Raw genomic sequence first — 17,340 nt, 5'->3', positions numbered from 1 at the left:
GCTGTACAATCTATGCACAGTGTAAGATCTGCAGCTCATATGCCTCGAACGGAAAATGCTACTTACCAGTAGGCATCTGTTCTTGACCTGTAGAGCTGCAGATTTTTACACGCCCACCCGCCTCCCCGGGGCCTGTATCTGTTCCAGTTCTGTCTTACTTAGATATACATGCTTGGACAGCCTTTCTTCTTTCTACAAACTCCATCATTTCCCATCATGGTGAAAAACAATCTAAGGATGGAGCCAATGCCTATGCGCACTATCGTCCAAGGGAGGAAAGTCACCTATCTCGTGACTACAAAGACTTCTTCCGAGAGGACAACAACATGCAATCATCCGAGCCCAACACCAGGTGGCGATCTATTAACCAACCTTCCTTTTTTTTGGTACATGACCTGAACCTCCTTTTGAGATTTGTGTAGATGAAATTATAAACAGACCAGCAGCAGTCCTTTTTCAACAAGGACCGGCACACTATTTGTAAACGTACATGCAAGAAAGCTGGCCGCCATCTCTTGTTGAATCGTTTTTACTTTTCTACCAGAGCACAGTGATCTTCCTACTAACCCTCGCGTTTTGCTTAACCTTTTATTATTTACTGTAGGTCTCACATGTCCAATTTTTATCAAAAAAATGTATGAGCTGGTTTAGGAATTCGCATATTTAACTTAGTAAGACAAAAATCTACTGCAGGCCACAAAGTAGTTAAGGAGTTGCATTTGACTCCTGTGGCTACAAGATAAAATTCTAAGAGACAATCTCTGATTGGATGCCCTACTATGTTTATTTTTTGATGGAAGTTGGCATTGTTTCTGTTCACATCTTTGCCGAGTGCTAATTTGTGTGTAGGCTGAAATTCTCAGAACTTTTTTTGTTTCTTTCATTACGATCATTTTTCCTTTGGATTCTAAAGTTGGGGCATATATTGTAGACTGAAGATGTTCTAGTGGAGACCTGATAAAGCTGATTAAAGTCCTAAGGTATGGGCCTCCATCTAGCATGCTCCCTACTACTTGCTTGAGATGCATCAGAGAAAACTTATTTCTCAATGTACCTTGCAAAATGGATAGAAAATGATAATGGGTGATACGGTTCCAGTAGAACATGCTTTTACAGGGTAAATTTACTTGTATCTCACAAAATGCAATTCTGTTGCCTTGTTTGCCAGTACTCTGTCATCGGCACATGCTCCAGAGCTTGAAAGACCTAGCTCTTTAAATGTTTTTAACATGTTTTGTTTCTTTTATGAGCCCCTAAATATATTATTGAATTTGTTTCAGATGAATATGTGGCAAGTCTTCATCTTCCAACATTTGATGCACACCTAACTGAGCTTTCAGACGAGCAAGCGAAATACTTGGGACTGAACAAGAATGGACCTTTCAAACCAAACTACTACAGGTGCCAGATTTTAACATAACATTAATAGGGTGACTGTCGAGTATTCTGGTAGTGTCGAAGCTCATATGTACACTGATGCACATTTGATAAAGTACTAGGTAGACAATTCTCTTTGTGAGGAACAGGTCTTCAGCAGATTGCGGGGAGTGGTGTGTCAAAGATTGCAGGTTTGTGATCTGTAAAAGAGCGCAGGAGTTTGTGAGGAGGTGGTCTGTAAAAGAGCCTGAGTGTAGGTAGACACGTATTTTCAACAGTTTATCTTACTCTGGGGGCCTGGTTTGCAGAGGCACTTGTGTTTGTATAAAGAACTTGGATGTTCAGTAGGTGACCTTAAAAAGTATTGAGTTTAAAAATAGTTTGTCAAGTTTCAATTTTATTAAGAGTTTATAAAGTTAATTATTAAATGACACAAGAGATACAAGATGTTATTAAATGATGGTGCTTCGGTGGCCAGGAGATAGTTGTGTTATTGTACTAGTGGGACAGAAATATTTCAGAATGGTTAGTCCAAAGTGTACTTCAGTGGTGGCTGGTGAACGTGGTGGGGTGTAAATACTGCACTGGCGAGCGAGCGTAGCGAGCAAGCCCCAACCACCTATGGAGGGTTCGGGGTTTCTCCCCCAAGAAAGGTTTGAAAAAAGAGTGGGCAAATGGTGCATTTTCAAGCTAATTTGAGAAAGAGGTGGCTTGGCGAACACATCTCTGGGAGTAGCTAGACGTTGCTGCAAAATTTGTCTCCACACTTCATGGATGCCAAAGACTCTCCCTTGTTAATGGCACTCTTTGATATGCTGCCACGTCCTCTGCAGAACAACTTATGTCATTACTTGATTACTGCCAATTTTCACGAGAATGTAGGCGTTGAAGTGAAGTGTTAGCGATCACAATTTTCTTTTCACAGTTGGCTGCTTTTTAATGCATGCTTTACATTCTAATACAGTTCAGGAAATCTTGTTTCCTGACTTTATGGACTTTATGGCAAGTGACGGCCTCTCAGCGCTGCTTACTACTCCACAGGATACTTTGAAATAAAGCAACTACCTCCTGCACTTGCTCTTGAATTAGCTTATTTTTATCCCTTGCGATTAGCTCATTCTCCGCTTCCCTTGTGTGCCACTCTTGGCGCCGGGCATTGAGGTTCAGGCAGAGCTGTCTCAGTGAAAATGCTCACAACAGCAGGGTGCTTGGAGCGGTTCAGTGGACTCTGGCCACTTGAGGACATGGATGACGTACTAGAAGAACGGTGCAGTTGCAGTGCCATAAAATACCAAGGCAACAATAAACAACGAGGCAAAAGTGGGATGTTGAACCAGCAGCTATGCGGATGTTCCTGCTACTGAACCTCTTTGCTCTGTCCTGCACTGTCCTGTGTCTGTCCTTAACCTCGTTGTTATGTCCTGCACTGCCCTGTGTCCTGAACCTCTTTGTTCTGTCCTGCACTCAGTCACTTGGGCTTGTGGTTCCTTCGACGTACTGTGAAGTGATTGACTCCTTTCTGCTTTCACTGATCTGTGGGGCTCGGGCATGGGTTTGACACTTCCTCTCATGGCTGTTACAGTCAATGTATTTTTAGGGTTAGCAACCACTATATTGTCTCATTTCCCATTTCATCTCTTTTTTCCTGTGCATGGGGGGAGTGAGGGGAGGGGTCCATCCAGAATTACAGTCTCTTCCATTTGCTTCCTTAAGGAGGGGTACGTGGTGGCTCCCCTATTCTGCTCCTCTGGTGAGGCTGGGGGAACCACCCGAGACTGGCGAACCTCTGCACACCTGCGCTATTACCTAAATTGTGGTCACGCGATTTTTGTACTCCGTAAACCACAAGACCCTTAGATAGCGGGTGAAAAAACACTTTCCATCTCTCTAAATTCCATGAATCAATCATTTCTTTTCCCATGGGTTCAACTCGGTGAAGTAAGGTGTAATAACAAAAAGAAGATACAAAATGAAGCAAACTAAGAATATCAAAAGAGCTAATACTTTCGGTGAAATAACACAGTTTATGTTGGAAAATAATTCCTATAAACAGTTTCCGAAGTTAGGCAAGAGTCCGGACTGAACCTCGTGTAGCCCTCGGCAGAGTGCACTTCCGGGAGTTGTCTTTTACACAAGGCGCTGTGTGGCGGCCTGTGCACCCTCTGCCTCATGTACGCCATGTTGCAGAAGCTGATCTTTAAATACGTGTGATGTGTGTGACTGTGCATGCGTATATAAACTGACAGGTCAATACGCTCATGGTTGATTTATACATGCACGCACGCCTGCTTTTAAGTATACTGTATTCACTTATTTGAGTATATACACATATTTAGACAGGTGCAGACATACATATATATATACACAATAGTCTACACACTCGCAGTAAAATGCAAATATACGATGTAATGTGCATGTATGCACACATAGTTGCATTAAATGTGCAGTGTATGCTTTATGTGCACATATCTGTGTCTAATTAAATATGTAAACACATACATAAACACACATCCATACAATACATGTGTATTAGCTACGCCTGTGGGCCTTTACATCCAAACTTCTGCATACTCGAGCAGGTGACTTTCTGCACAGCTGTGCATTGAGAACGCACTAATAGTTAGATTTGAGGCAAGTAAATAATATTCCTGTAAACATTGTAAAAACATCTAGAAGTTTGTTCAACTGAACACTCTATGGCGCTGAATCCATCACACTGAGATTCTGTCACGAAGAAAGACCCTCCGACGATTCCAATACAAGAAGTGTAAACACATTACTTTTGCAGTAGTTATTTTTGAAAACATTATGGCAGGATTAAAATAATGGATCTGGTCGCGGAGTAGATAACATCAAAATGTTTCTGAAGTGTTCCTTTCAGTCACTGAGAGGTGCAAAGAAAGAGATTAACTCATACTCCTCGTAAACGTTGCACGCTTGAAGCGAGGGGCTTCTGGCTTTACATGCCAATGCCAACAGCGCTGATGGCTAGAGTTTCATGCGGTCACCACAAATGTGAAGAGAGTCGCGGCCAGCATGACTCCGGTGGTACGCGCGGGGAGGGGAGGGGGGTATTTCATTAAAATAAATAACAAATAAACTTACCAAGCTGAGGCAGCTCCTCTGCCGGTCCCGGGTCGCATCACGTCTCCGAGTCCTCTCATGGCAAGTGGCAAATCATGTGACTGGATGCGACTGGGGGGCAGCTACTCAACTGTATCCTGCCATTTGACAGGGCATGGGGCGACCATATGTCACCGCCCGAGCAGGATCCTTTCTTCAGACTCCTGTACTACACTAGACATGCGCAGCATGCCTAATGTAATGTCAATGGAGTAGGGTGCTGAAATTAAAAGCGCCCCTCGCAGATGCGCAGTCGCAGTCCAGTTCTGGACTCCTGCTGCTCTCGCCTGCGTGCATACACGTTTATTGTTGAATGACTGACTGACTGCTCATGTGCACTTGAGGCTCTGAAGCAGCTGCCAGCAGAGCCAAGGAAATGTAAACAGACGAATTGCGTCTGCCGTCTGTTTACATTTCCTGCTGCCCGTGGGCAGTTTTTCTTGTTGAATCAGCTTAGTGAGGCTCTTCCCCGATGCCCCTATGGACCAGCTGCCCCTGGTGTACTTTGAAGTGTCACTGTTTGGATTGTGTGTGGAATTTCTTTTGGTGCACAAGATGTTCAGGAATACTTACTGAGGTTCATTGTTCAAAGAATATTCGTTGTTCCTTTCTTACTAATGCACTAGTGACTTCAAGAAAAGTGTGGCAACATAAATAGTCGAAAGACTCCTCTTCACAAATGAGATCCAAGAACCCCCTCCCCCCCATTCACCCTCGAACAATAAGACCCCAGCTCCTACTGCACAATACCCATTAAAAATCAATATAGATCAAGGCACAATACAAATACTCTCCCTGGCGTAACCTAATACATGACCAGAAAACTGTGATATTACTACGAGCTACAACTGCTATCCTGTAACCACCAAGGAAGACCTAATGGGGTTACAGGGCAGATATCGAACTATGTAACTTGTATGCAAAATGGATGGAGATGAGTGCTGGTCGTGCCACCTCGACTTTGCCTGACGCAGAGGCCAACGCTCATGGCCCGCCATGCTCATCCCCAACATTGAGCTGGAGGGGCGTCATCCGACTAAGACTGGAGCCATGACTTCCAGAGCCTAAGCCCTCTTCTTACGGGCTAGGACTCGGGGAGGAATGGGATGGGTCACTGGAACCGGAGGAATACCGTCCTTATGAAGAGCAAATGAACTGGTGAGAGGATCTGGGTGAAGCCAGTGGACTGGATACTTCTCCAGATATTGTTATGCTTTCCCCCCCTACTATGGCTATGGAGGAGGGAGCTTCCTTCACAATGGTGGTGCTTAAAGCAGTTGAGGTCCTAGACCTTAGCTTACCCTTCGTGGAAGTAGAGACTAATTTTGTTTACAGAGGTGCTTCAGCCAGGAGTGTCCCCAACAGAACAGCTTCTCCATTTCAGTGAGGACATCCTGCTTGGGACTTGGTCCAAGCCAAAGGGCTCTTGTGTACAGTGTACAGGGCAAATGCCTGCTGCTACCGCCCCACTCCAGGGGCCCCAAATTAACTCACCCAACACCCTACTCTGGAGAGATTGGTGGGCCAAGCCTCCGCGCCCCATGTCAATAATGGTGCATTAAAATTGGACAGGTGTGTTTTACAGGTCGTCTGGAGTGGCTACTCAATCCCCTTCAACACCGCCCCTCTCTCCATGCCATCTGCTTACTAAAGGCTGATGGAGGACAACCAATCTCTTCTCCACCAGGAAGTGACTGCGCTTTTGGCCAAAGAAGCCATTGAGAGAGTGCCGATGCAGAAGTAGGTTGTGGTTGCTATTCCCGCTACTTTCTGGTGACCAAGAAGTACTGAGGCCTTTGTCCTATCCTCGACCTGCGCGCTCTCAATATCTTTCTTAAAAGGAGCAATTCAAGATGCTCAGGTCCTGTTTGCTCTAGACTCTGGAGACTCAATGGTCGTGCTGACTTGCAGGACCCATACTTCCATATTCCCAGCCTGCCTGCCCATTGGCCGTACTTGCGGTTCATGGTGGGCCGTGAGCATTTTCCATAAGCGATGCTCCCTTTGGCCTCGCTAGCATCCCTCGGATGTTTACCAAGGTGATGGCTGGGGTTGCAGCTCCTCTGCGGAGATCAGACGAGCCAGTCTTCCCCTATCTTGACAACTGACTGATGAAGGTGTGCTCACCCCAGGCTGTCATCTCCCACCTCCAGACTGTGGTAAACATCCTGTATTCTGAGGTTCAATATCAACATGCCGAAGTCACACATTGCTCCCTCTCAGACGCTCAATTTCATCTAAGCTGTTCTGGGCAAAGTGCAGTTTCAGGCCTATCCTCCCGAAAGGCGAATCCGGGCTATGATACCAATGTTTCAGCTTCTATCCTGAATTTTGGTGGGACCGACTGTGGGGCTGCTGGGCCTCATGGCCTCCTGCATCCTGCTTGTGACACATGCCTGTTGGCATTTGCAGGCTTTGCATTGGGACCTGAAATTCCAGTGGACGCATCATGGGAATCACTCTGACATGTTCCAGATCTCGCTGGGAACTGCAAAGGACCTTCAGTGGTGGCTCATGAACGGCGATTGTATCAGCGGCATACTCCTCTCCCTTCCCCAACCACATCTGAGAATAGTGACAGATGCTTCACTCCTGGGAAGGGGCGTTCATTTGGGAGAGGTGGAGATCAAAGGACTCTAGTCTCTGGCCGAATCGGAACTCCACATCAACCTGTTTGTGCTTCAAGCACTTTTGTTGGCATTGAAAGCATTTCTACCCTCCGTCCAGGTAAGGCTAGTGCAAGTGTTAACAGACAATACCACCGCCATGAAGCAGGAAGCAGGTGTGGTGGGGTCATGGACCGTTTGTCCAGAGTCCCTGCATTTCTAGACATGGCTGGAAAAGCGGGGCATATCCCTGGTGGTTCAACATCTGGCGGGTTCTCTGAACGCCAAAGTGGAATAACTTGGCTGAAGATGTCTAGCGGATCGTGAATGGTATCTCCATCTGGAAGTGTTTCAAGGTCTGTTTAAGCAGATGGGAGAACCTCGGTTATGTCTGTTAACCACCAACGAGAACGCTTAATGTCAGCAGTTCTGAGTGCTGGAGTTTCCAAGGCAGTTGTTGCTCCGATACACTTTTTGTCTCAAGTGGAGCTCAGGCCTCCTATACGCCTTTCTGCCCATAGCACTACTGCCCTAAGTTCTCAAGAAAATGAAGAACAACTGGGCCCAAGCCATCCTTGTGGCTCTCGATTGGGCACAGAGAGTCTGCTATCCCGAGCTGCTGAGCATGGCAATCGGTCCTCCGATCAGGCTTTCCCTTCTGGAGGATCTTCTGTCGCAGCAGCAGAGGAGGGGTCATCAACCGAACCTGTCAACGCTCCGCCTTCTTGTGTTGGGATTGAGTGGCGATAGATGCCGGGTTTCGACCTTCCGCCAAGCACTCTACCAATACGGTTTATACCCGCCATTGGGCCAAATTTGTGGCATGGTTTATAGAAAGACACATTGATCCCATTTCTGCCCTCTTTCTCAGGTACTTCTGTTTGTTCCTTCACTTGCCCAGCAGGGCTCTGCTCTGAGCACTTTGAAGGGATAACTTTCTGCAGTCTCTGCTTTCCTCTGTTACCTGGCAAACCTTCACTTTTCCAATCCCCTATTGTACATTCGTTTTTGAAAGTTTTGCAACATGTTTCCTTCTACTCCTTTCATTATGACTCAGTGGTACCTCAATCTCGTTCTCACTTTCCCTATGTGCGCTCCCTTTGAGTCTCTGCACAATTGTCCACTCAGGCTCCTTACCATCAAGACAGCCTTTCTCACTGTGATTACATCTGCCCGGAGGGACAGTGAGCTTCAGGCCTTGTTAGCCAAGCATCCTTATCTTAACATCTACTAATTCAAACTGGTGCTTCATACCAGAGCTTCCTTTCTTCTGAAAGTAGTCACTCCATTTCATGTAGACCAAACCATCACTCTTCCTACTCTTGGCGCTCCGCCTCCTCAGTACTTCACTGTCTGGACCAAAAGAGTGTTGTCGTTCTACTTTGAATGCAGGAAAGAGTTCCGGGTGGACTACCAACTCTTCATGGAATATGTTGGAGTGAAGAAAGGGCGGGCGGTGCAGAAGAGGACCATCTCAGGATAGATCATATTTTGCGTCAAAATTTGCTACACAGTGGCTAAGAAGCAACCCCCTGAGGATTTATATGTTCATGCCACCAGAGCTAAAGCTGCAACCACTGCGTTAGCTCGCGGAGTCCCAGTCCTAGACATCTGCCAGGCAGCAGCATTGGTTTCCCTGCAGACGTTTACCAAACACTACTGTCTGGACAGTCAGGTTCTTAAAGATGGGCACTTGTCAGTTCAGTCCTTTAGGACTTCCTCGTGGAAAATTAGTCTGCAGACTCACCTCCTGGGGAGGTATGTCTTGGTTATCTATTCTAAGGTTAGTAATCTGCAGCTAGAATTCTGTCAGGTGAACAAATGACTTACCTTGCATAATGCCTTCTCGTAGCGCCTCTATCCACAGATTCCTTACCGATCCACCCAGCATCCCCGTTCCGCAAATTGATTTCTAGGGATGGAGCTTTTCCCTTTCAGGGCCCTAGTTTTCCACGCCAGTGGTCCGGGTATTCCGTGCCTTTCGCATTGAAAGTCGAAAAAAGTAACTCACGACAGTGTGTCTGGGTGACGCATATATAGGCACCGTGAACATTATTTCTGGTGTGGACAATGCCATCTACACCATGCGGAGCCGAACGATGCCACCTACCGGTGCAGTGGTACATCTCACAAAAAAATTCAGGATCAAGTCTGACGCCTGGGAGTAATTATAAGGTAAGAAATCTGCAGTTACATATTCTCTACCAGAGAAGGCGTTACAGAAGGGTAAGTAACTTGGTAATTTTGGACAATGGAACATATACTTAAGATAATATGTAACTATAGAATCATGATACCAGTGAAATACTGTTTTACAGAACAGCACTCTGATACCCTTGGGTCAAGTACGCGATGTATAAAACTCTCAAATACATCAATAGGAACTAATTAGTCTCACCCACAGACCAGATTTGGGAGCACTTTTTCAAATATAAATGAAAACTTTTCTCAAAGTGCCAATTTTCAAACAATTGAAAAACGTTTGAAACCCAGTTTTTAGGCTATATTGGTCAATTTCTGCATATTATCTTTTTTAAGAGAGGGAAACCAAATCTGTAACAAAATCACACTACTCACACAAGAGGGATTAGAAAAATGTCCACAAAGGAAAAAGTGGGAGAAAAGCAGGGCAATGTAGCAAGAAAGGCTTCAGCCATGACTTGCAACAAAACGGACACTGCCCCATTTGTATCTCATCATACCCTTTTCAGAACAGGTCAGTAATTTGGAAACCGTATATGGAAGCACTACAATTGACCTTATTTGGCTTATGTGCTTTGGAAAACTTACCCAGACTTAAAAAAAAATATTTACTACTCGACTTCTCTTATAACTAAGATTACATTATTGTTGTGGAAACAAGGTACAGGCAAATCCGCACTACCCCCCTAATCTCTCTAAATACGCCAAAAAAAAATTCAAACACAACCTTCTCATCCTTAACCCTGAAACACTCATCGTTGACAACTACTACAGCCTATATTCAATATACAAAAAAGCAGACCAGGTCTAGGAACAATGTGTGGCTCTACCAGTCACCGTGGTCACACGTAGTGTGTATGCAAGTGAGAATTGTTGTCCGTGTAGATTCATTGAGAACACATTATAACAAAAACAACAACAAATATTGAACAAAAACTAAAGCGATTCCCATCAGACCACCCTTCTTGGTGGATTTTACGTCATGTGGGGATCGCTGAACATTCCAATCGACCATATAGTGCCGGTGTGGGAATGAAGTAACAGTGATGTAGTCATAATAAACATCCCAGAAAAGTGTGTGTGAAAGAGGGCAGTGCTACAGTGATGGTGATTAATAAAAATGACTACACGGACTCTGAACATGGTTAAAACAGAAGTCCATGTGCCAGAAGTTAAGAAAGCGCCAAGTAGTTAAGCTGCCTACTGGCGCAGTGCAGAGTGGTCCACTCTGCACTGCGCCAGTAGGCAGCTTAACTACTTGGCGCTTTCTTAACTTCTGGCACATGGACTTCTGTTTTAACCATGTTCAGAGTCCGTGTAGTCATTTTTATTAATCACCATCACTGTAGCACTGCCCTCTTTCACCCACACTTTTCTGGGATGTTTATTATGACTACATCACTGTTACTTCATTCCCACACCGGCACTATATGGTCGATTGGAATGTTCAGCGATCCCCACATGACGTAAAATCCACCAAGAAGGGTGGTCTGATGGGAATCGCTTTAGTTTTTGTTCAATATTTGTTGTTGTTTTTGTTATAATGTGTTCTCAATGAATCTACACGGACAACAATTCTCACTTGCATACACACTACGTGTGACCACGGTGACTGGTAGAGCCACACATTGTTCCTAGACCTGGTCTGCTTTTTTGTATATTGAATATTGGCATAAGGGGTATGAGCAGACAGGTCGTTAAAGATTCCCCTCGACCCTCCACATACCTGTTTTGTTTTTTAACTACTACAGCCTCACCGCCCCTATTATTACGAACTACATTTTCTATTCCAAAAGCCCCTCTAAATGGAAAAGCACATTCCTACAATCTCTCCCAGTCACGAAGTGCCTCAAAAACCCCCATGGCCACAAACTATCCACGACTCCCTCTCCTACCTTTCCTGGGGAAATCGACATCTCCATTTTTAAAACCGGTAACATCCTCATCCAAGCTGCCATTCCCCACCTCAACACCTTTGAATTTCACTTCAGATCACTGACAATCCAACTTCACAAGTCCGCCAATAACCTTCCCCCCTCTCATCCTTTGCCCTCCTCTTTAACCCCTCTCTCTCATCCTATACTCCCCTCAGCAGATATGCCCACGTCCAACAATGCCATTCAATTGCTGACCATGTCCACGTCCAACAATGCCATACAATTGTTGACCCCACCCCCCATCTCAGCCCTCTGGCCCTTCCCACTGTCCCTCCCCTTCCCCAGGACCTCCCTACTCCCCGCAGCTCCCAATCCCCCGCACACGCGACCTGCCCTCCCTCACACCTCACTCCCCACGCCACGTGTGCTAACCCCCACCACCTTACTGACTCTCCGTGCCCTTCCCCTCCTCCTCTGACCCCACCCTTTTCCTCCTCTTCTAAACTCATCCCCCCCCCCCGAAACTCATTGCACCCACCTCCCCGAACCGTCTTGCACTCTATTCCAGAAATAGCCCCTACACCTCCTCCCCTAGACCCATCCTCTCTCCCTTTGAAACCCATAACTTCCACCATCCCGACCCGCCCTTCACCCTACTTCCGAACAATCCTGCCCCTCCTTCACCTCCTTCACCCTCTACGGCCATATACCCACCTTCCCCCTCCATGCCTCTCCTCTTGCCCTACTATGAACACCCCGTGCCGCTCCCTCCACCTTCTCCAATTTCCCACCTTAGTCTTGTATCTAACTCTCTTGGCAACATTGAACACATTCTCGCCACTTTCTCTAGAGATCTCGCTCATCTTAGATCTGATTTCTATTCCCGCAAAAACGGAGCCCTCCCACTCCGGATAAACACCACTCACACCAGACATATTAATTCCACTACCCCCAAACCATTTTGCACAACTCCTCTACACTGCCGCGCACACAGACCTCTCCGCACCGCCTGCCCCCTCTCACCTATGGAGATCCTAGACCTCTGCAAATCCTACCCTCCCTGCTCACCCACTAATATCCAGCGTCCCCCTGTCTCCAGCATCCCCGTCATATTGGGGACTAGCCAAACTCCTCGCTCACCCAGCTCACCTACCCAACTCGCCTACATCCACTCCCCAAAACTCCCCCTAAACCTCTTTCCTGCATGCTTGTCAATTGTCGGTCCGCTGTTCGACATGCCATTGAAATCTCTGAAACTATTCTTAGTGAATTCATCGACATCGCGTTCCTAACGGAAACCTGGCTCAATGACCACTCAACAAGCATCCTTGACCTCCTCGCCCCGACGGGCTACTCTATTCTAAGAAAAGACCGGCCCATCCGAAAAGGCGGTGGTGTTGCCATCATCTTCAAAGAGGAATTACAACTTTCCCTTGTCAATAACACTAATTATTCCGCCCTTGAATACCTCGAAGCTGAACTCAAAATTCACGGCTCCCAACCCATTCGCCTTCACAACATATATAACCCTCCCGGCAATACACATCCCTTCGTTGATGAGCTATCCGACCTTCTTACACAATCGTCACTTTCCAACTCCCAAAACATTTTTCTGGGAGACCTCAACCTCCATTGGAATGAGACCAATAGCCCCTCTATCACCCTCCTATCCAATCTTCTCGAGATCAATAACCTCGAGCAACTTTGTAAATCCTCGACCCATTCCAAAGGAGCAATCCTAGATGCCATCATTACAAGCAAAGATCTAGCCCTCCTATCCAACATCGTTCCCATCGACTGGTCCGACCATCATCTCATTCTGTTCTCTATAGCGATCTCTGCCATCCCTCCTCCCACGAAAATCATTAAACCCATGAAACTGTCCAGAAATCTTTATAATATCCCCCCTGATTTACTGGAATCCAAACTCCATGCCCAACTTCTCGCCATCCCTCCGTCACTGAACGCGAATGAGCTTACAGAACACTACAACAAAGCAGTCGTGGATACCCTGGACCTCCTGGCCCCGCTGAAGCATAAAAACCAAAGAACCATTCCTTCCAAATCATGGTTCAATTCTGAGCTTAATCATGAAAGATGCTCACTTAGATGGACGGAAAGAATGTGGAGACAACACCCTACCCCTTTGCACCTAGCTCGCCTCAGACTTGCAAGATCATCTTATAAAAAACACATCTTTAAACAAAAAGCATCCTTTTTCCGAGCACAACTGGACCGAGCCAAAAATAGACCCAAAGAACTGTTTAAAATTGTTCGCAATCAAACCTCATCCACTTCTCCTATACTTCTGGCCTCGACCACTAGATGCGAAGAAATAGCCCTCTTTTTCTCTGAAAAAATTGCTAGAATAGAACAATCCTTTCTCCAGTCTCCGACCCCTACCTCCATTTTGGACATCTCCCCTAACTCACCTGCACCCCTCCCACCACCCCCTGCTCCCTCCATGATCCTACATAACATTGATCTCTTGATCCCCTCCATTCCCTCCTCCCTCCACGATTCCAATCCCCCTAACACTCTCCTTAAAAATAACGCCGCCTGGCATAATTTCCAGCCAGTTACTGAAAGAGATGTCTTTGACATCATTGCGAAACTTAAACCCTCCTCCCACACCAAAGACCCCCTCCCCTCTAAAGTTGTCCAAAATCTCAAACACATCATTACCCCTTCCTGGACCTCGATCATTAACACTTCCCTAGCCACCGGATGTGTCCATTCCTCCCTACAACTGGGCCAAATCACCCCCATTCTCAAAAACCCTACTGCCGACCCTAATGACCTCAACAACCTCCGTCCTATTTCCAATCTGCCCCTTCTCTCGAAAGCCCTGGAAAAATGTGTCCTTCAGCTTTACAGACACATTGAACTTTTTAACTTACTTGACCCCCTCCAATCAGGCTTCAGGAAAGGTTGCAGCACTGAAACCGCCATGCTTCACATTGTAGATGACATTCACCACTCCCTCGACAATTGCGAATCTAGCCTATTGATCCTCCTCAATCTCTCCGCAGCGTTCGATACCGTTAACCATTCTGTTCTACTCAAAGTCCGTAGAGAACATTTCAGCCTTAATGGTATGACTCATAATTGGTTTGTCTCATACCTGCAACACCGTGCTCAACAAATTAAAATCCAAAACTGCTTATCGAATCCCTCCCCCATTTCTCTAGGAGTTCCGCAAGGATCCATACTCTCTCCCTCTCTTTAACCTCTTCATGGAACCCCTCACCCTCATTCTCAAACAAGCCGGGATCAACTACCACTTTACGCTGACGATACTCAACTCTACCATAAGATAAAAACCCATGCTGACATCCTCCACCTCAACAACACCCTCATCAAAATTCAAGCCTGGTTCCACTCGAACCACCTCAAACTTAACCCTAAAAAAACTGAAATTATTCTTTTCTCCCCAAAAAACAACCAGCTCCCCATTCAAAATTGGATCACAGACCTTAATGCCCTCAACTGCCCCTTGTCCCTAGCCACCTCAGTCAAATCCTTGGGCATCTCCCTTGACAACCGCCTATCTCTCAACGTACACATCAAAAACTCTGCCAAAGGGCCCTCCTTACCCCCGTAACCTTAAGAGAATTAAGCCCTTCATCCCAAGTGATGATTTTAAACTAGCAGTTCAATCTCTTGTTCTATCGCGCATTGATTACGGCAATGCGATCCTCACCGGAATTCCCAAAACACACCTGGCACCTCTAAAATCAGTGCTCAACCTTGCGGCCAGGCTTATCACAGACTGCAAACTATTTGACCACATCTCTCCCTCCCTCAAAACCCTCAAATGACTCCCAATTGAAGGCAGATCGACTTATAAAACCGCCTGCATTACGCACAAAATCCTCCACCAAAACACTCCGACATACCTTGCTATCAAATTGACCAAAGCAGGCTGCACGCGATCCCTGAGAAGCTCTAACACCCTCCTACTTATCCCCCCTCTTCAGAAAAAGAATTCCACTCAGTCACGCTCCTTTTCAGGCAATGCCCCTCTTATTTAAAATGCCCTCCCACCAGACCTCCGTTGTAACCCGTCCTACCCCTGCTTCAAAAAAGAACTCAAACTTCTTCTCCTTAATAAATACTGGGGCTTCTAACTACCTCCCGAGTGGCCTCGCCTTCCTCAGCATCCCCCCATCCAGCTGCTCCGCCTACGGCTAGTGAACTCCCTCCTGCCGCCCCTCTCCTTCCCTTCCCCTTCAATCTTATCACCTTCCCTCCCCTCCTTGCCTCTCCTTTACCTCCCATTTCTTACTACACCTTATGACCTTCAGTTTTTCTTGCACATTTTTTGTCCTTCTTGCTCCTAGGTATATTTTATCGACCCTTCCCACCAAACTGCGACCTCTATATTGTATATCTTATTGTGTTTAGCAATTGTTTTTTACTTTTCATCTAGTGTAACCTTTATCCTATGTGGTGGAATGCTTATTTTTGAATCAACTTTCTGTACTTATACACACTGTACCTGTATTTAAACACCTTTCTGTTACAATTGTAAAGCGCTCCGATACCTCTGGGTCCAGCCAGCGCTATATAAAACCTCTAAAATAAAATAAAATAAAATATAAATGTCTGTCAGATTCTCATCTTAAAAAATACATTTAAAAAAACCTATGAAAGACATGGTGAAGATTAATAATCATGGCCTGCCTAAAGACCAGCTCGGGTGTCGAGGTTCTTAAGGAATACCGGAGGGGCATGCAGTGAGAGCTCACCTTCCCTTAGCTCGCTCCACCACCCTCCGACACTTTCTGAGAGGCAAATCCAGAGAGGTGTCGACAAGAGGAACATGATGTGCTGATGTTCGATTTTAAGGTCCATGACATCAAACGGGTACAGCAGCAATGGTAATATTTGAAAACATAGTCCAAAAGATATTGGATTAAAAAAGGACGAAAGGATTTTGTGATAAAAACACACCAGGAGTAATGAAGCAACAATCACATCACTGTTTGAAAGAAAAACAACAATATTAATGCAATTTTATTCTGAATTAAGGAAGTACGTTGTACCCTGTAATGCTCATGTGGGATTGTTCCGAAACGGGCTCACCTCTTTGAAAGAGTTCTTCGGCCCCTAGTAATGTTGTAGGGTAAATGATGCTAAACTATTTTGAGCAGGATGGCAACAGAGGGAGAAGAAACATAACAGGTTCAATTAAAACAATCTCCTTTCTGACACGACTGAGGAGGAGGGGCCATATGATGTAGCATGCCATCTATGAGAGGGTCAGCGCTTTCGTCTTTAAACTTGATTATTCTGAAAAGAGACAGCAGTAGAGTGCACCAATTGAATCGCAAAAATATAGATTCCCGTTATTTTTTGTGCTTCTGCGGAGTACTGTTCAGTTAGTGCTTCCGGTCAGCCTACATTGCCCTACTTTTCTCTTTAAAAAGGGTTCTGAAAGAATAATTCTAATACCTCTTGGAGGAGGAGTTACACTTTGTAAATGGTTTGGATATTTTTTTTTAAAGAAAACATGCAAGAATTGCCCAATATAGCCACAAATAAGCTTTCATATTTATTTTGTTTCAAAATTAGCTTTTCTTAAAGGATTTTTGTTAATCTTCTATTGTAAAAGTCGCTCAAAGGACCCCTGGTGTAGGTCAGACTATTAACGGAATAGGAAAATAAACTGTTACTGTTATGGAAGTGTCTATACTTTTCCAGAAAACGAATGGTTTGTTTTATCTAATTTCTTTATAACAAGAGCAAATTTTCCAAAAATAATCAGAACGTGGTATCCACAGTACCAATAGTTATTTTACTCTTCATGCCAGTGAAGCATAATAAATTATGACAGCACATCTCGGTATAACAGATTAAGGTGAGTTCCTTGTGACCCCACACATCTAAGCAGAATTCACGAGAATGGTCACCTTCTATGTTCAGTTGAGTTAAGTCCTCACTAGCTTCAATATGAACCAACACGTCACCTCCCCCACTCACACCAGGGGTCATATCTTAGATCACATCTGGACTCATAACCTCATTCTCTCCCTTCCTGTGATCACCCCCTGTATTTGGTCCGACCATTACTTGATCGACACAGCGATCACAGTCAGAGGTTGTAGTAAGGTCCCTCCAATGGCTGGCGGGACTGCCCGGAAATGGAACAC

At 45.5% G+C, this 17,340-nt stretch overlaps 1 protein-coding gene across 4 annotated transcripts in view; it reads left to right on the top strand.

Moving 5' to 3' along the window:
• Positions 1 to 17,340, top strand: part of AHCYL2 (adenosylhomocysteinase like 2) — a 438,561-nt gene that overhangs the window by 399,276 nt on the left and 21,945 nt on the right. For all 4 annotated transcript variants that reach the window (XM_078677646.1, XM_078677649.1, XM_078677653.1 and 1 more), the window contains exon 16: positions 1,281 to 1,401. In XM_078677646.1, coding sequence (XP_078533772.1) covers positions 1,281 to 1,401 — 121 coding nt within the window. The remainder of the gene's footprint in view (positions 1 to 1,280; positions 1,402 to 17,340) is intronic.

This window comes from Lissotriton helveticus, chromosome 1_1 (genome assembly GCF_964261635.1).
Source record: "Lissotriton helveticus chromosome 1_1, aLisHel1.1, whole genome shotgun sequence".
Classification (NCBI taxonomy): Eukaryota; Metazoa; Chordata; class Amphibia; order Caudata; family Salamandridae; genus Lissotriton; species Lissotriton helveticus.
Note: the sequence above shows the minus strand (reverse complement) of the source record. Positions and strands in the feature narration are given on the sequence as shown.